At 39.3% G+C, this 21072-nt stretch overlaps 1 protein-coding gene across 1 annotated transcript in view; it reads left to right on the plus strand.

The window, feature by feature from the left end:
• LOC149238768 (Pentatricopeptide repeat (PPR) superfamily protein) overlaps positions 1–21072 on the plus strand; it is a 406793-nt gene that overhangs the window by 68182 nt on the left and 317539 nt on the right. The window contains exons 2-3 of the mRNA XM_089373188.1: positions 10450–10636; positions 10791–10953. Of these exons, the coding sequence (XP_089229314.1) occupies positions 10450–10636; positions 10791–10953 (350 nt within the window). The remainder of the gene's footprint in view (positions 1–10449; positions 10637–10790; positions 10954–21072) is intronic.

Below are 21072 nucleotides of genomic sequence, written 5' to 3' on the forward strand. Positions count from 1 at the left end.
GCCTAATCCTTTAGGCCCTCATCTTCTCATAAAAAAAGAACAAAACAACTCAACTTACTTGCTATTGGCAGTTCTTTGCAATCAACCCTTTCAGTGCTTTTTGTCCACAAAAATGAGCTCCTTTAGACCTCTATTCATATGCTATAACCTTCATCAAACTACTCCTTCAGTCCGCTGATCATAACATCCATTGATTAACCCTTAATACACAACCCTTTGCTTGCTGTCGTTGCTATCAGCCTACTCCCTTTAGGTTATGTCTTGCCTTTACTAAATCTATGTAGGGCTTGGCCTACTTGCAACCACAGTCCAACCCTTAACTAGGGCTCAAATCCGTCTCATATGCCTGTGGCCTTGCCCTTTCTCCAACGACAAATACTTCTCTGCCATCGACCTTCCATAACAGCTCTGCAGTCAACTCAACATGTCCTCAGTTGCCCTCCATTAGGCCTACGGTAGGCTTGTTCCTTCCTGCGACCTAGTCTAGCCCTCTTCTAGGGTTCAAATCTCTTTCCTTTGGCTGTTTAGATGACATAGAACCATTGTTTTTATAATCAGCCGTTTCGAAACCGACTCGGCCGTGTTGGTCCGAATTCTTGGGCTACCGGGTCGACTCGGCCTTTGAATCGGATCGACCGACCGAGTTGTTACCAAGCCAGCCGAGCTGGCTAACGACTCGGCTAGCTCGGCAACAACCCAGTCGGCTCGGTCGAGTCCGAGCCAACTTGGCTGGATCGGTAACAGCAACCAGTCAAAGCACTTCAACACAATTTTTTTTTTTAAATTTGCTTTTTAGGGACCCCAAAGCCTAATGTAATATGCCTTTGGGTTCTTTGGGCTCCATTCCCCTCTCCTAAACCCTATAAAACCCACCGAACCCCTCTCATTTCCTCACAACCATCTCATTGCATTTGAGTGAGAGTTTGTGAGGAGTTGTGGAGTATGTTTTTGGAGCAGCAGTGAGGAGTCTTGGGCAAGCATTGTAGCAGGAGTGAGGAGCTTCTTGGGCAGCCATTGGAGCAACATTGAGGAGTTGGTTTGTTGGAGCAACCTTGAGGAGGTAGTTTGTGCCTAGAGATATTTTTTTTCACTTGCAAAAATATGTTTTTGCTTATTTATTTTTTTGTGCAAATCTGGAAATTGAAAAGAGTGTTTTTTGGGAAAGAAATGAACATTGAAGCAATGCTATTTTTTTTGTTTTTATTTTCAGATTTTTTCCTTTGATTTCCAAGTGAAAAAATGGCACTTAGAGTGAAAGATGTTGCGGGCATATGCTGAAATGGTTGATAGTCAAATGCATTGCAAATTTTGCCATAGAAAAATTAAGGAAGGTCCTGGGGGCATTAATAGGTTGAAACAACACTTGGAAGGGCTTAGAGGCCAAATTACTCCATGTGAATCACCAGAAATTGGGGAGATTAGAAAGAATTTGTTAGCCAACTTTAAGAAGTTTAAAGAAGAAAAGGTTAGGCAAAAAAAAATTAGAGGCTAAAATTGGGAGGAAGAGGAGTATACAAAAAAAGATGCCTACCAACCCCCATTTTGATTTTGAGGGTTCTTCTTCTATCCCTTGTACTGATGCATCCAACCCCTTTCGATATGTTCCTCCCTCTTTGGAGTCTATCCAAGAAAAGGGTAAGGGTAAAATGAAAAAGAAGGGTGATATGAATATCAAAAGTTATTTCACTGTCACACCCTCCTCTCTATCAAATGCACATGGTCCTCAAGCTAGTAGAACTTTGCAACCCACTTTAGATGACCATTGGAAGAAAGAATTGAGGGAGACTACTTGTGATTACATATGTAGATGGTGGTATGATGCTGATATCCCCTTCAATGCTTCTCGTTCACCATATTATGAGCGTATGTTTGATGCCATACATGCTGTTGGAAAAGGCTTCAAAGGCCCTACTATGCATGAGATAAGGGGGTATCGTTTGCAGAAAGAAGTTGCCTCCATTAATGAGTATTTGAAAGATTTCAAGGACTCATGGGAAAGAATAGGTTGTACCGTCATGTCAGATGGATGGACTGATCAAAGGAACCGTACCATTATAAACTTTCTTATCTTCTACCCACAGGAAACCATGTTTCTAAAATCAGTTGATGCATCTGATAAGGTGAAAGATGGACAATTGTTGTTTCAGCTATTGGATGAGGTTGTTGAGGATGTGGAGGTGACTAACGTTGTTCAAGTCATTACAGATAATGCCTCTAACTATGTTCTTGCTCGTAAACTGTTAGAGGAAAAATACAAAACCCTCTTTTGGACCCCATGTGCTGCACATTGCATAGACCTCATGCTTGAGGATATTGGCAAATTAGATTGGGTCAAAAACACTATAGATCATGCCAAAAGCATAACAAAATCTATCTACAATCATTCATGGATTTTGAGCCTGATGAGGAAACACACAGGGGGTAGGGATATGATGAGGAAACACACAGGGGGTAGGGATATTATTAGGCCTGCCATCACTAGATTTGCTACTCATTTTTTGACATTGGAATCTATGCTTTCACAACATAGAAACTTGCAAAAGATCTTTTCCAATGATGAATGGAATCAAAGCCAGTGGTCTCACAAACAGGATGGCAAAGAATTGAAAAAGAAAGTTAATGAAGAAATATTTTGGAGAAAGGCAACAAAGATTGTGAAGGTTGCTGAGCCACTGGTTAAGGTGTTGCGGTTGGTGGATGGGGAAAGATTGGCTATGGGCTTCATTTATGAGGCTATGGATCAAGCAAAGGAGCAAATAAAGATGGCATACAAGGATAAAGTGGCTAGGTATGGGCCCATTTGGGCAATCATTGATGAAATATGGAACAATCAACTCCATTGCCCTATACATGCAGCTGGGTATTTTTTGAACCCACGATATCATTATAAAGCTCTGACGGCAGGAGCTTTGAAGGGGGAGCTTAGAGATTGATTGATTGACTACATTGATCCCATGATCCCATTGGAGTGTGATCAGCTGGAGATACACCGACAGGTCACAACCTTCAGCAAAGCCACAGGTACCATTGGGAAGAACCTAGCAATGATTGCAAGGGAAGCAGATGAGCTAGGTAAACAAAAATTTCAATTTTCAAATTCTTAATACTTATTTTGTTAAATCGTTTATAATTTGAAAGTTGGATATAATTTGTAAATTTGTTGAGCTAACTCATTACACTCCTATGTTTTTTGCAACACAATGGTGGGAGGCTTTTGGTAGCCATTGTCCTGAATAGCAGAAGTTTGCAATTCGTATTTTGAGTCAAACTTGCAATGCTACTTGGTGTGAGCGCAATTTGTTTGTCTTTGAGAGGATTCAAATTTCACACGAAGAAGAGAAACCGTTTGGATAAAAAACGGTTAAATGATCTAGAAGTCTCCTGCTTCTTCTTATCTTAATATTCCTTTATGCAATTCCATGGTTCCTCCTTGTCAGCTGTGGAAGTCTCTTTTCTTCCCTCTAACGATGCTCTTCTCGGGTTACAAACTCTGCCTTTGAATTCACAAACTCCCTCTCGAATTCGACTCCCCTTGTGTCTCAAAATCCTTCTTATTTCCTTGGTCAATAGGCTTTCCCTTCATCCTGTACAAACCATTCTCCCTAATTCCCTGAACCGTTCCTGAACTAGAGTTAGGGCAACTGGGCTTGAGAATCACCTTTCCATCCCGGAGCATTACTTCAAACCCCTTAGCCTCAATCACTGAGATAGATAAGACGCTGCACCTGAGCTCGGGTACCCAAAGTACATCCTGGACTCATAGAAGCTCTCTTGGCTCCATCTAGAATGGTACAGTTCCTCCTCCTTTGACTGTCATCTGACCCTTATCACCAATCTTAATGTGAAGATCATACTCCGATTTGGTCAGGCTCTCAAATACCTCTCGTGATCTTGTCATATGCTTCGACGCTTTGCTATCTGTGAACCAAGCACCCTCACGAATGGTGTTCCTTGAGAAATGACAGATCAAAGAAAACTCCTCCTCGAATTTTCTCACGAAATCATCCTATTCGTTCGTAGTTGAAGGTATTGTTGCCATCTCCTGCTTCTTCTCATTCTCTCCTTTCTTCCTTTGCGGACACTTACTCGCATAATGACCAAACTCGCCACATGTAAAGCATTTCACTTTACTCAAGTCTTTCTTCTTCTTGCCATTGTCGAACTTCCCTTTGCCCTTCTTCAACTTACTAGCAAGAGCCATATTCTCTTCATCAGAATTCTTCTTTTGAAGATCCTCGTCTTGAAGTTCCTCCTAGATAAAATCATCCCATAACTTGTTCCAATCTGGTAACTTCTCTTGTGAGACTATTCCTTTGATAAATGGCTTCCATTGCTCGAAGAAGCCCTTCAAGACAGTCCTCACCAACTCAGGTTTTGGAACATTATCAGTTATCACTAATGGAACTAAGCTCGTTATGGACTTGCTGAAACCTTGTAAGATACGAAGTTATGTTCTCTTCATTTGTCATCCTGATTTCCATGAGATTCCCTCTCAATACCATCTTCCAGTTCTCGTTGTTGTTCTGAAACAAGTCTTCTAGAGCCTTCCACATATCCCATGCGGTGTTCTTCTCGGCGAGATGAGGTATCAAGTAATCCTTGACTGCATCAACAATGATCAACTTGGACTTCGCATCCTACTTCTGATATGTTGCCAACTCAGCCACATCTGTTGGCTTGGCAATCTGCTTGTTAGGAAACTCCCATAGATAATTAACCAGCAACACTAGCTTGATTCTTTCCTTTCACGGATAGTAGTTGGACAGCCCATCCAACTGGTCCTCATACCTCAAGCCAGTCAACATCTTTGACAAGCTGTTTGTCCTTCAACAACAAGTCAACGCAAGTCCCTGTTAAACTGATCCTTGTGCACACTCTGATCCAACTGCTCTTCAAAGTAGCCCTGTTACCATGTTGACATTCCCTTGTACCCTAGGTCTGGTCTATGATTTAGCAAAGCACACAAACACACTAGCAATGACCAACAATAAACAACTTTTCACAATGGAAACTAACAGCAGTGATATCAACATTAGTACACAAGATATATGGCCCAAAACATGTTCTTATCAGTCCATCAATAAGAAATTCATAGGGCTCCCATACCAGGGATCATGGCCCTATAGAATCCTTGATACGAATGTTAATACACAATAAAATACAAGTCTGTCCTTTGACTGTTACAACTAGGGCTGAGGCCTTATCCTCCAGGCCTTCATCTGCCCATAAAAACAAAGACAAAAGAACTCAACTTACTTGCTGTTGGCAGTCCTTTGTAATCAGCCCTTTCAGACCTCTTTATCCACATAAATCAGCTCCTTTAAACCTCTGTCCATATTCTGTAACCTTTCAGGCTTTCAGCAAACTACTCCTTTAGTCCACTGATCATAACAACCACTGATTAGCCCTTAATACACAATCCCTTGCTTGCTGTCCTTGCTATCAGCCTACTTCCTTTAGGTTCTGTCGAACCTTTACTAAATCTATGTAGGGCTCAGCCTACTTACAGCCATAGTCCAGCCCTAAACTAGGGCTCGGGCTTGTCTCATATGTCTGTGGCCTTGCCCTTTCTCCAACAACTCACTTCTCTGCCCTTGGCCTACCTTAACAGCTCTGTGGTCAACTCACCATGCCCTCGGTTGCCTTCATTTAGTCCTGCGGTAGGTCTGTTCCCTCCTGCAGCCTAGTCCAGCCTTCTTCTAGGGCTCAGATCTCTTTCCTTTGGCTGTCTAGATGACACGGAACACCTCTCAGCCTTCCAGACTGGCTGCGGCTTCCTCTTCTTCTCTAGACAGTCCACTAAGCCCTCTTCCAAACAGACTTCCTCAGTTCGTCCTCTTCTTCTAGGTTGTGGCTCTCTTCTAGGGCTTGCTCTTCTTCACACTTGTGACTAGGCCTCTCCTTTGGCCTATATTTATATCTCTTGTGAGTGGCTTGGGGGTCTTCTTTGTCCTTCAAGAAATCCTCACTTCACCACTCAACAACAAATTAGAATATAATATTAGTTTTCTTGGGTTCCAAGCCCACAACTTTGGGTCCAAAACTCCAAACGTGGGTACTTTGCCCACAAACACTCCATTTTGTGGGTTTTCTCCTTACAAACCTAGCATCCAAGGCTTGTAGAAGTACCTCCCAAGCTACCAAATTGTCAACACCATCGAGGGTTTCTTCATTTCAATCTCGAATGATAGGAGAGATTTAGCAACTATCTGTACAAATTTGGAGATTGCTAGTGCCCCCTTCTCCTCATGATCAGGTGGCGGCTCCTCTAGGGCTTAAGCACATCCCCCAGGTGTCACTAGTTGAGAGATTTCTTTTCATGTTTTTGAGAGGGTTCCTCTTTTCTTGGGACTCCCAGCTTTGTATCTTGTGTTTTTTTGAGGATATATTTTAGATTCTACGTCTTTAACTTTAGAGGATAGATGTGCTTTTATAGGAGCTGCACTTGCACACCCACTATGTATTATATTTGATGTACCTAGTGATGCCTTTGACTGTTATGTAAAAAATTAGTTAATTTTAGGTCTATTATTTAATTTTAGGTTTAGCTAGACGAAAGGGCACGATCATAAGATCATGCCCTTTCTCAAAGGGTGCCCATGGCGGTATATAAGCCAGGGACCCCATTGTAATCATTCATCATCTGTAAATTCATCTTTTTAATAAATTATTTATATATATATTTCTGCGTATCAGAAGTTTTATGCTTCATTCGGTATTAGAGCCAGCCGCTGCTGCAACTCTTGTTCGCTCCTCGTACAGTTCGTTGTCTGTGCTCACTGCCAGCTTCATTCTGCCTTGTCCACGTCCATATACACAGTCAAACTATCGCTGTTCGGTCCGCTGCCACACTTCACTGTACGAATCACCCTTCAATCCACGACAAACCCTAGTCCTCTGCACGTGCCGCAGTCTACTGCATATCGTCCCCATCTTCCGCACTATCTAGGCTTATTCCGTCCACATTCGCCCTTCCGCCAGTGGTTTTTCTTTGCTGCCGTCATTAAAATCGAATTGACGGTAGTTCTGCGTAACCTGCGGTTCTTGTGAATAATCGCTGCAGGTGACCGACATCGTTTTCCCGCGGCAAGCTCTGCGATTAGTCTGAATAATTGTTTATTAGCGTGTGGGTTTTACTTTTGAAGGTCAAACGAAGGGTGCCTACCAAAAGACTTAACTATTCATGCGATATATATATATATATATATATAATATAATATAATATAACTATATATATATATATATAAGTTATATATAATATATATTATAATTTAATTATAAGTTATATGATATATAACTTTAATTTAGTTATAAGTTATATATATAAGTTAATTTAATTAATTAAATTTATTTTAATTAATTAAAATTTATATGTATAAAATTTATTTTAGCTAATTAAAAAAAAAGGAGGAAAAATACTTTAGCTGGCAAATAAATACACGCCCCCGCAAACCCGCTCGATGTTGACAATGACAATGGCGGATTTTCAAAAAAAATTGTTGGACTCGGAGTATAAGATAAATAGCAACCACGATGAGGTCAGTAAAAAATTAAATGAATTCCAGTTCAAGCTTGGGGAGCAAAGCTAACGAAATCAAAAATCTTCACGATACGACAAATCGAATAGAAATAAAGATGGAAAATCAACATGTCCAAACAAAAGTAAACATCAGAGAGGTCTTAACAATGCTGAAAATTCTGTGTAAAAGGTCAAATTGTACACCCGAACAACTACTAAAAGAAAGTGAAGAGAATCAAGAACACATCTCATTAGATTCAACAAAGTCAACAAACTCTCATGAAAAAATTGAATCCCCAAAAAAATCAGCGACACCCCACCAAGAAGTGAGTAACACAGCCTTTACAAACAAGCAACTATGGGATAATTTTACCAATCAACACCCTTTTTTCGCTCAACCATTAGCAACATACCAGCGAAGGGCAAAAGTCGAGATGCCTAAATTCGATGGAAATGAAAAAAAAACAATGTTGCATGGATAAATAAAGCAGAAGAATACTTTGAGATATATGACATCAATGACGATGACGAAAAGTTCAGGCATGCATCCATGAAAATGGAAGGAGAAGCATATAACTAGTATATGTGGTGGAAAAAGACAACACACGTCATTAGCTGGAGGAAATTTAAAGATGCATTCTTTAAAAGATTCCAAGGTGTAAAGGAAGAAGAGTTTTTTTCAAAACTCATCAAATTACGACAAAAAGGAAGTGTGGACGAATACACTCAAGAATGGGCCTTAGTAACACGAGTACCTGGGTTATCAGAATCTCATCTAATTTAGTCATACATCTCGGGACTCAAATCCCATTTACAAGCAGAACTTGAGATGCATGACATTACATCAATAGAAGTAGCAAGACGAAAAGAAAAAACAGCCGAAAAGAAATCCGAACCAATATTTTGGTCAAAAGCGGAAAAAACATATTCAAGACGAAGGATACCCCAGTATATGGACTCAAATAATACAAGATATGTTCCACCACATTGTCGTGAAGATGAAAAATTTAATGTGGAAATGCAAAGGATAAAAGAGGGTAAATGTAAACGCTGTGGTGAGAAGTGGGACCCCAAACATAGATGTGCTAAAGGAAAAGAACCAAAGAACCTATATAATTGTGAAGCAACCAATGATTCAAACAGTGAAGATTATGACATAGAAGAAACAGAAGATGCCCCAGAATTCTCGCCAGAATTAGATGACGGAAGTATTCCGCAAGTGTCATTATCAGCCATGACAGGTATATCACAACCTCAGACTTCAAAGTTAAAGGGACACATAAAGAAGAACAACGTAGTGGTTCTCATCGACTCTGGAAGCACACACAATTTTTTAGATGCAACCGTGGCAAAGAGACTCAATATCTTTTCATTTCCCTTACCAAACATGAAAGTGATGGTAGCTAACAGTAAGAAGATTGAAAAGGTGGGGAAATGCCATAAGGTCAATTTGCAGATTCAAGACTTTAATCTAGAGTCTCCGTTCTTCACGGTGCCGTTAGGAGGAGTAGATGTAGTCTTAGGTATCCAATGGCTACGAACTTTAGGTACTTATGCTGCCAACCATCAAGTACAGTTTATAAAATTCAAATGGGGAGGTCAGAAGTACAAACTACACGGATTCCAAGCACCAGAAGATCAAGTTGTATCATCATCTCAGATGATGAAGCTGAGTCGAAAAGGAGTACCTACTTATGTAGTACAATGTCAGCAATTAGAAATGTTATCTGCAAATATGACCAGTGAAGAGTCACCAGAGATACAAGATCTAATTCGGAAGCATGAAAAAATATTTCAAGACCGACCTATGAGAAAGCCATACCGATATCCACATCACCAAAAAACGGAAATTGAGAGATTAATTCAAGACCTTTTAAAGTGTGGAACCTTGATCATCTTGGGATATCTGATCAAGTGGAAGGACTTCCCGAAGAAGACGTTTCTTGGGAGAATGAAGCATTTGGTCAACAACATCCGTCGTTATGTATGCTTTGAGGACAAAGCATTCTTTTGAGAGGAAGGCAATGTTATGCAAAAAATTAGTTAATTTTAGGTTTAGCTAGACGAAAGGGCACGATCATAAGATCCTGCCCTTCCCCAAAGGGTGCCCATGGCGGTATATAAGCCAGGAACCCCATTGTAATCATTCATCATCTGTAAATTCATTTTTTTAATAAATAATTTATATATATATTTCTGCGTATCAGAAGTTTTATGCTTCATTGACCTATTTATGGTCACTTGTTGGACGTTAATAAAATGATCTTATCTTATCTTTCTAAAATGTGGTTAATTATTATTCTCTAGTAATTTATTCCCTGTATCTGTTGTACCTTGTGGTCATGTCGTACATAGTAACATACTATATGAACACATTCATCCAACTTGCTACGCTATTATATCCATCCATTTTTAATGGTATGGAGATCCATACTTTATCTTCAACTCCTCTCATTAGATTAAAAGTTGCCATGTTATGCATACTAAATGAACACATTCATCCAACTTGCTATGCTATTCTATCCATCCATTTTTAATGGTATGGAGATCTATATTTTATCTTCAACTCCTCTCATTAGATTAGAGGTTAGACATGGCCAGACGAATGCCTGGCATGTATGTTTTCACTAAAGTATGGCTTACTAAGTTTTGGAATTTAAATCTTTCTTACAACGATCATCATATCAATCTCCTGTTAGTTAGCAAAGGTTTTGTTTTGCAATCATTTTCTTCTTGCGTTCAATCTGCTCTTTGATAATTTTCATTCAGTCAAGTTTTACACTTTAAATGGATAAAACAAGTAAGAAGATTGGTTGCTGATTCACTTTCTCGGGAAAATAGCATTCTAACATATGGATATGTACAGTTTGTTCTATTTTCGGAAAATTAACTATCTCTATAAATATAAAACAGCTTTCTTTTGTTTGCAGGTAAGAGTTTGGTATCGGCATCAGTATTGCCTCAACAGAATTCATTTCCTTTAACATGTGAAGGTGCACTGCTGGTGTTTACTGCTACCTTCTCAGCTGTTGCACCTGAGGAATATGCGAAGAGAAACTATGCTAACAATATTTCAGAATACAACACAGTTCTTGGATCTCTTACTGCACAGAGAAGGTATAGGCTGCATTAAGCTTTGCCATTGGTTTCAGTATGATGAAAATTATATTATCAGGATGTACCTTTCTTTTTGTTTTGTAATCATAGTATGTTAGATGAAGATCTTCAATAGTTTTTTATCTGAGGATTTATTGGTGTGGAAATGGTTCAGAAATTTCTTGCTGCGGGATGTGTATGATGACATGTTATTGGATGGAGTCCAGCCAATTCGGGACACTTTTCACGCTTTGATTGTAGGTGCAATGAAAGGAGCTAGACTCCAAGATGCTCTTTACTTCATGGATGAGATGAAATCCATGGGCCTAATGCCAGATGTAAGTTATTTCTGGAGCCAATGGTATCAATGTCGATAAGAGAAATGTTTCATTTCGTGTTTGTATTTAAGTTGATTAATTATATGCGGTTTGATTTAATCTAACAGCTTGTGATTCAAGAATCAAGGTTGCACAAGTTAGGCGAAATTTAAAGGTTTTAGTTATAAGAAAATGCAGAAACTACCATTGTTTGAGTTTTGTGAGACAAAAGTCAGGTTATTATAGCTTAGAACAAAAACTCCTGATTTATTTGGGAGTCAAATTTAACCTGAACTCATTCAATACAAGAAGATGAACTAAAAGCAAATTTTAACTGCCAGGTGATATGGAATCATTTGAAAGCCTAGGTAGTGGTCTTTATCGCTTTGCAACTTTACTTTTCTCATTCAAACATGATCATCAATGGGATAAGCTTTGACTTATTGCTTGAGGGCAAAGTTGATTTCTTTGTGTGCAAGAAGAATAAAAGAAAATACATGAAGGCTTGTGATTGATCAAAAGTAGTCAACAAAATTGAAAAATTCATCAATGCAGTGTGTCTAGTATCTACAGTGTACTTCTATGAAATTCAAACCAATTGTAAATCTGAAGACTAATGCACAGCCATTTTGGGTAGAACTCTTCTCTATTAATAAATATAGTCATCCTTACCTGCTATCATATAATCTCCCAAGACACTTGCAGGATGTGATTTAGAGTTTATATTGAAGCCATGGGCTTCTCTTTCTCCATAGTGGGTGAAAATCTAGTGTGGGTTCTTGAGGAAGAGTTCAATAATCTACTCTAATATCATGTTCTACTTCTTTCATTGTAGTGATGGAAAAACTTGATCTAGGCAAGTTAGAGATCATGAGTTTGCAAAGACTGTTGGAAGTGAACAAAGCCATGAGTTGCAGAATGCAAAAGTTGCATGTCAAGAAAGTTGTGATTCAAAATGTTGTGAAGCCTTGTAGGAGCAATGCATTGCAAGGTAGTTTCACAGAATAACGAGCTCTGCGAGGTCAATGCTGCAGAGGTGAGGATCCTTGCAAGGAAAGGGTCTTCTTCCCTGTTACCTTCAGACCTGCTCTTGTAAAGTATTAAAGTCCAAAAAAGATGCAAATTGAGGGCAACTTAGAAGTTCCACCCATTATCATTGTTTCCACAAAATATAGTAATCCTTGTGATGGGGCATGTTGCCACCTTAATCCACATCTGGGATTATCGTGGAGAAAATTTCTAACTCCACTTCGTGTGGCTTTGGGGGCAAGTCTTGAGTTGAGGTTGTCATTGAATTCTCAACTCCTCCGTCTAGGCTCACTCCTAGTCGAAGCCAAGAGGGTTGGACCCTACAAGAAAAACTAAGGCTTAACTAATTAAGTTCTAGGAGTTAGTGAAAGATGACAAAGATAAATTTCACTATATAAATCAATAAGAGAATCAAAGCATATTCGTGGGTTTTATGAGCATATACATAGACAAGTATAGAAGTTGCAAGACGAGACAAAGAGACTAGTGCCAAATTATAAGTGTTTGTTGAACAAATGATTCAAATAAAGATAATAATTTTGAAAAGCAATGCTTGGAAAAAATGCTTGAAATAAAGATGCTCCAAAAGATTAATGCCTTTAATAGTAAAAGCGGCCAATAAGATACTAGCAAGCACGATAAATTGACAATACTTGAAAATGCAATAGGATGCTCAACAATTTGATACTTGAAATAATAACAATTGTTCAAAATAGATAATATTTGCCAAATAAGCGAGCAAATAAAACATAAAGCCAAGTACTAACCCTGCTTTGTAATATTAGAATAATGCTATTTAGTGATTAATGCTCATTCTTATTAGGTGTTTCTATTTTTATCTTTTTAGCAGTTTCTTAGAAGAAACTAGTTGTTTCTATTTCCTAATAGAAACTTGATGTTTCTATTTCTGTAAATATCTCTGTATTACTTATTGAGCTTCATTTTGCTCATGTAAATCAATTCAATTCATTCATTGATTATGGTATCAGAGCTTAGGTATTTTTCGAAATAATTTTTCATTATCTGAAAAATTTTGCTTCATTTCGAAATAGCTCTCTAGGAATCTGGATTTTTTTTTGGGCGTCATAATTTCTACGCTGCAAGAGGTTTCGTTCTGATTAGCGCAGTAATCGAAGGTTTTTTCCGCTCCTATCTCCAGTGCCTGAAGGATAAGTCGTGGGGATCGAACCTGGGAGTTTCATTGTTTGCTGTATAGGCGGTATTCCTTCTTTTTCCCTCAACTCGCTGCTTAATTCGCTCAATTGTATCATTGGGTTCAATATCAAATCTCGATTTTTTTCCCACAAGAGTGCGCCCTTCTTCTAGTTGTCTCCTCGCAAATATTAATCTCTGTTGATATGGAGGGATAGCTTACGGGATAGCTGTTGATTTTATATTATCAATGGTATCGTTGCATCGAGAGTGATCGGTCTTTCCTGTGATAGTCTTCGCATCTGCCAAATTTCTGAAATCAGCGTTCCAACCAGTCTTTAGTTCGCCACCGTCTGTTGATCCCTTCGACAGTCGCCCCTTGCTGACTTCTCCATCATTTCGAAAATCTGTATGCAATTTTAATCTTTCACCAGTGGTTGTCGTTTTCCTTGGGCGACTCACCTGTACCGGCGATAGGCTCGGACCCACATTCGTAATCGTAGTTGTGAGGCAGCTCGAGAACACTTCGATGGAATATCCAGGGGTTCGATCCAGGTGCGGAAGATTATAGATGGGCTCCCACTCTCATATTCCTCGTACCTCGACTACGACTTGCGTCCATTTGTCAGCAATCGAAACAAAGACACAGACAACCCGTAGCTAATCAAAGTGGGAAATAACTTGGACAACGGCACGTATCCAATATGCTACCTCGTTCAATACGCTGCTGTCACTGTCGTTGTCTATCTAAGTTGCTGTCGCTGCCATTGGAGGAATCCAGTCAAACGCAGCCATTTTTTTTTTTAAATCGGCTGTCAGCACATACAAACATATTGAGCAGCAGAGAAAGATGTTGCTGCCATAAAGAGACTGCCGTGAAGAAATACGGCAAGAGCGTTCTCATCTACAGGTGCTCTCAGCACATCTGCATTAAAATTTGGGTCAACCTTCTTTGTTGTTTTTTCTGTGTCTTGGGAAACGTGCAGATGTCCTCATTAACAAATCTGATGTTGGAAGGCGGTCAACGCTTTAATGGCACCAATTATAACATCTGGAAACAGAGAATGTTGACCATTTTTGAATATAGGCGTCTTGACCAGCTTGTTTTGGGCAAAGAGCTCAGACCTGGTATAGCTGGTACTGATCAAGATAAGTTTGATGATCGAAATCGAGAGGCTGTTATGCTTCTCAAACTCTTTGTGACTGATGATCAGTTACCACAGATTCCTTCCGGCAGGACAACTGCCGAAATCTAGCAACATTTGAAGGAATTGCATGAGACATCTGACAAGAGCAGAGCTTTCTTTCTCAAGAATCAGTTGTTCTCCATCATGATGGACAAACATATGTCTTTATAGGGACATCTTAACCGGATTAAAGACATTCGAGATCAACGCGAAGCCATTGGTCGGACCATGGAGGAAGAAGATATGGTAGTGATCACTCTGAAAAGCCTACCAAAATCTTATGAGCACTTCATAGAAACACTCAACATTACCTCCACTAATGTTGCTCTGAAGTTTCCGGAGTTATGCACCAAACTCATGCAGCAGGATCGTTGGAAACAACAGTTTGGTAGTGGTGCTTCATCAGCCTCCTCAGAAAATGCTTTTGCTGCCAAATATCAGTCCTCTCAGTCCTTTCAGTAGAAAGGTTCTTCTCGGTTTTTTTATCCTGCTAGGAGAAAAATGAGCAGTGTAATCACTGTCACAAATTCGGCCACATGAAGAAAGATTGCCGATGGAGGATTGCTTTTGAACAGAAGAAACAGGGAGGGCCCCATCAGACAACGAATGTTGCGGAATATTTCGAGCAGATAGAATCTGCCTTTTATGCCTTTATGGCTAAAAGGTCTTCAGATCATGTTCCGTCTTCGGCCTGGTACATTGACTCTGGTGCATCACGCCGTTTCTCTCACAGGTGTGACTGGTTTATTGACTTCTTACCTTTTAGTGATTCAACAGTATTCGACGGAGGAGAAGAGTACACAGTGGTTGGCAAAGGTACAATTCAGATCCAGTCTGGTGGGCGCACACTCATCTTCCTGAATGTGTACTTTGTTCCTGGTATGGAAATTACTCTGCTGTCTGTCAGCCAGATTATGAGGAACTCTCCTTAGCTTGATGTAGTGTTCAGTGCGCACAAGTGCTCCATTATCGATAGGGACACTAGTCTTACGGTTGCAGTTGGCCTAGAAGATCATGGTCTATACAGGCTTCTTGACACTGGAGATTCCCCATAAGTAGCTCTAGCAGCTCGTGTTTCCCCCATTAGCACTCTATGGCATCAACGATATGGGCATCTAAACATGCAGTATCTCTCTCAGCTCTCTTGGGAGGGACTTGTGTCAGGGTTACATGATATTCAGACTTAGTAGTTGGGAGTATGCAGCACCTGTCAAGCTGGCAAGCAACATCGGTCTTCATTCAAGGATGGAGAATCTTGGCACGCATCTAAGGTACTCCAGTTAATTCATGCTAATATTTGTGGTCCTATGCATACATCTTCTATTACTGGTTGCAAATATTTTTTGCTTATTGTAGATGACTTCAGTAGAAAGATGTGGGTGTATTTTCTAAAATATAAATCTGGTGTATTTAGTATCTTTCAGAAGTTTAAATCCTTAGTTGAAAAAGAGTCTGGTTGTAATATCATAACTCTTAGGACAGATACCGGGGGGGAATTTTGTTCTTCTGCTTTCTCCAACTTTTGTGATACTCATGGCATCAACCTTCAGTTAACTACACCCTAACCCCTCAGCAGAACATTGTTGTCGAACGCCGCAACCGTACGGTTGTTGAAATGGCTCGTTCCATGTTATAACACAGGAATGTTTCGAACAAATTATGGGCTGAAGCAGTATTTACTGCTGTCTATCTTCCTAACTGATCACATACTCAGGTTGTTAAGGGGAAGACTCTCGAAGAGGTTTGGTCTGGCCGTAAGCCTAAGATCAGTCACCTCAAAGTATTTGGCTCAGTTGCATATGTTTGGATTCCAGCTACTAAGCGCTCTAAGTTGGATTCCAAAAGCCAGAAACTCATGATGACAGGGTACAGTGATCATCACAAGGCCTATAGGTTGATAGATATAGCCACTGGTCGTCTTAGCTTCAGATGTAGTATTTGATGAAGACAAAGGATTCTTTTAGTCTCCTCCTTTTGAGCAGTGTTCTGAGGATCAACCTCATAGTGTTTTTCTTCTGGTAGGTCCACCTGATGGGAGGGATGATACAACATCAGTATTTGATGATGCACTACTTGACCTTCCTTTGGAAAATAACCATCCTCTTGCTGCTTCTATTGTTCCTGAGCCTTCTCTATCTCCTCCTGATATTGGTTCCTCTACTCTCCGGCCTAAATGGTGGGCTAAAACCATTGGTGATCTCTGGGATAATGAGCTCCTTGAAGGTAGAACTTCTAGACATAAGAGCAAACATCAGTCTACAGTAAATTTTGCTCTTATGGCTAACCTGCATAGTATTTTTGAGCCTCAAACCTATTCAGAGGCTAAGGGTACGCCTGAGTGGGAAAAAGCTATGGAAGCTGAATTCCAGAGTCTTCAGAAGAATCACACTTGGACCCTTTTTGATCTTCCTGCAGGGAAAAAGCCCATTAGCTGCAAATGGGTGTATAAAGTGAAATACAAAGCAGACGGAACCCTAGACAAGTATAAAGCTTGCCTTGTTGCTTGAGGGTTCTCACAGAAGGAAGGCATTGACTACGAGGAGACCTTTGCTCCTACAGCCAAGATGAGTACCATACGGCTTGTCCTTGCCTTAGCAGCTCAGTTCAATTGGAAAGTCCATCAGATGGATGTAGAGAGTGCTTTCTGAATGGTGACTTACAGGAAGAATTCTACATGACGCAGCCTCCAAGATTCAAGGTTGCTGGTCAAGAACAGAAAGTCTGTAGATTAGTCAAAGCACTCTATGGTCTAAAACAAGCTCCTCGGGCTTGGTACATGAAAATTGATTAGTACCTCACAGATCATGGTTTTCAGCGGAGTCCATCTGATGCAAACCTGTATATCAAGCATATTAGTGATGATATTCTGTTTGTGGTTGTCTATGTGGATGACCTTATCATTACTGGCAGCTCAACACATTTGATCCATGGGATCAAACAGGACTTGTGCAACACTTTTGATATGACAGATTTAGGACTTCTTCATTACTGTTTGGGGGTTGAAGTCTAGCAGATTGAGAACAACATCTTTCTCTCTCAGTCCAAGTATGCCAGAAATCTTGTGGAGAGATTTAGTATGCAGGATTGCATACCTGCCATGACTCCTATGGAATCAGGGCTCAAACTTTCAGTTCAGTCATCCTCACCCCTTGTGGATGAAACTTTATTCAGGCAATTAGTGGGCAGCCTCATCTACCTTACTGCCACTAGACCTGACATCAGTTTTGCAGTGAGCTACATTTGCCGCTTCATGTTAGCTCCTAAGGCTGATCATTGGATAGCAGCGAAGCGTGTGCTGCGTTATGTGTGTGGCACTCCTGATTATGGACTTTTGTACACTCGAAGTTCCGATCCTATACTCAGTGGTTACACAGATTTTGACTGGGCCGGTTCGGTTGATGGGTATGTGTTTAGTCTAGGATTCGGTGCTATCACCTGGACTAGTAAGAAGCAGCAGGCAGTGGCTCTTTCCTCAACAGAAGCAGAGTATCAGGGAGCAGTTAAGGCATCTTGTGAGGCAGTTTGGCTTCGACGTATGCTTGCGGATATGCATGTTTTCCAGACAGGTCCTACTCCCTTGTTCTGTGATAATCATGGAGTGCTCAAACTTGCCAAGAATCCAGTCTTTCATGAACGAACAAAGCATGTAGAAACCCATTGTCACTGCATTCACCAGCTTGTTGAAGACGGATCCATTCAGTTGCGATATGTTCCCACAACGGAGCAGCCTGCCGACATCTTCACTAAGCCTCTTGGTCCTGATAAGTTTGTAAAATTCAGAGTGTCTATCGATGCTGTAAATAGATTGAGCATTAAGGGAGGGTATTAGAATAATGCTATTTAGTGATTAATGCTCATTCTTATTAGCTGTTTCTATTTTTATCTTTTTAGCAGTTTCTTAGAAGAAACTGGTTGTTTCTTTTTCGTAATAGAAACTTGATGTTTCTATTTCTGTAAATATCTCTGTATTACTTATTGAGCTTCATTTTGTTCATGTAAATAAATTCAATTCATTCATTGATTATGTAATGTAGTGAGATGTTCTTAGTAAGTTTTAAATTTAGTTAGGTTATCACTCGGAGTTAAGTGAATAAGGTTGAAAGATTGTTTGAATAAGTTTCAAAGTAACTCCCTTCCCTAGACCTTAACCTCGCTGAGCCTAGATCTTAGAGTAAGGAGACAATAGGGGATGGAAGGTCCCTAATTACTACTTCAACCAGTTAAGCTGGAGGTAGATTATTGCTCTAAGAATGAAATGAAAAATAAATATTTAGTCTAGGAAGTTGAAATATTTGAATGTAAAGTGAATTTGCAACTAAAGTAAATGATTACGCTGAATAGATATTAACATGAAATGGAAAGATGGCATAAGTAAAGAGAAGCAAATTAAACAAAATTGCATGAAGTAAATGGAATATCTTGCAAGTGAAGAATTAGATGCTCTTAGTGTTTAATCTACTCTACTTTAGTTGATAGATGACACAAAATTAGAACCACTCAGGGAACACACCAAATGGGAAGGCGATGCTAGGGGTAAAACCCCGTAACTCCCTAAACAAATTTTTTCCTTTATTAGATTAGATCCTCTTACATAAGGTGAGGGATAAAGAGTCTTGTTGGAAAAAGCTTATAAATGAGTCCCTCAAAAGGGGAATGTTGCTCTTTTCCAAATGTTATAAGGTATAAAATAATTACAAAGCGAATGCTACAGGGGATCACCTTTTAAAGAGGAAATTGCAAGTGTTAGAAAAAACCAAAATTACAATGAGTCTCTTAAAACTCCCTTATAGCAAATGGGAGATGCAAAATGATACTAAAGTGTTGAAATTTGGGGCAGCTTTGGGACGAATTTCCCCAAGAGAAATCCAGTTACCCCAAAAGAAACCCAACTACCCCAAGTAGAAGCCATCTTGCCCTAAGAGAATTTAAATTTGATTAAAGGGAAATTATTGTTTGTCTGCACTCCTCTCATTATTATTTGATGTGACAAATTTGTTTGGGCAAGCAATCATTAAGGCATGTGGTGAAATATATTTAACTATTATTAAGAGCAAATTGAAAGAGGTTTTTCCTCAATTCGACCTCACTAAGTAAAGGGTCATGTTGGCACACAAGCACCCTTTGGCTCCACTAATGCCTAATATAAATAAGAGATTTTGTGACCTCACAACAATGACACACTTATCACACATCCTTTGATTTGAGATTTTGGCGACAAAGGGAAGCTCTATTTAAGCATGCGAAGGAGGTTTATCTTAGCGTGTATCTACTGTGGTTTCTTTGGAGACATATGCTGCCTATTCTCCATGGATCTCTGCGGTCTATCCCTGTTCAAATGCGGCCTATTTTAGTGGAATTCATGCAGACTATTTCTGTTCTATTGCAGCCTTTCCTATGGAATCATATGCAACCTTTTCTGTGGTTCATATATGTTGAATTTGTAACTCTTGTCGGTCTCCATAATGTACTTTTGGTCACTTGATGTAATTATATTTATCATTGTAAACTTGTAAAGCATATTTATAAATGCTTGAGTCAAATAAAAATTATCGTTGCGGTCTATCCGTGTTCAAATGCGGCCTATTTTAGTGGAATTCATGTAGATCGACACTTGTTGGTTCGAAACTCGTCCGCCAAAATTTTCTCTTATGTGATTTCTACCGAAAGATTTTGCTTAATTCATTATGGATCATAGAAGCTTGAATACATAAAATATTTTTGTTCTATTGCAGCGTTTCCTATGGAATCATATGTGGCCTTTTCTGTGATTCATATATGTTGAATTTGTAACTATTGTCAGTCTCCATAATGTATTTTTGGTCGCTTGATGTAATTATATTTATCATTGTAAAGCATATTTATAAATGCTTGAGTCAAATAAAAATTATCGAGTCAAAGTCCCATTGCGACTTTTAAAAGATGTAAATTTGAATTTTTAACATGTAGTTTTTGGCTCCAAAAATTGACAAGTCGGCTTCCCTCCAAGTTAAGTCGGCCCTAACCAAGATACACGTTTATTCACCCTAGAAAGACCACTATATAAAGGCAACTCGAGTCCTCATTTGGGCAATTCACATTTCTCACTCAATACAACTTCTGGGCAAGCGAAGGAGCTCAAGAAGGATGAAGAAGGACAAAGAAAGAAGGCCGAGTATCTCACTCTCCTCTCTCATCAACTCGCATGTGTGGATAAAAGTCTGTCTTTGTGATTCGCATTGTTTCTGGCAATGTTGCTTGGGAGCGGGAGCGGGAGCGAAAACAGGAGCGGGAGCGACCATTTTCAGAAGCTCCCGGTTTGGGAGCGAATCTGGGAGTGATTTTTTAAAAATATATATATTTTTTATATTTTTTAATTTTTGATACATATATGTCAACAAAAACATGTAGAATGATGAATTAGACATAAAAAACATAAAAAAACATAGATTGATCGTTGAACCATATCACATCAATCATCTAGAAATTATAATCGTCATCAACCATGTCCACAAGTTAGTAAAATACATATTACAACTGCAACATATTGAGTCTCGTGAATCATGATTCATCAAATTCAATCTTAAAGTTTCAACTTCAAGCTTTCAAAATTGAAAATTCAATAACATTTATCATCATTGATCACCAAAGTTGTATTTGTACGCTAAGTAACTAAGTTTAACCATTACAAGAAGTAATATCTTAGATATTTCTAAGTCCTAACTTCTAACTGTTAACATGATATGAAATGTTATAAATTTATAAAATGAAACATGAATAATGAAATGAAATGAAA

The sequence above is a fragment of the Pinus tabuliformis genome, chromosome 8 (assembly GCF_031772625.1).
Source record: "Pinus tabuliformis cultivar Carrire ecotype Pingquan chromosome 8, CPIR1, whole genome shotgun sequence".
NCBI lineage: Eukaryota > Viridiplantae > Streptophyta > Pinopsida > Pinales > Pinaceae > Pinus > Pinus tabuliformis.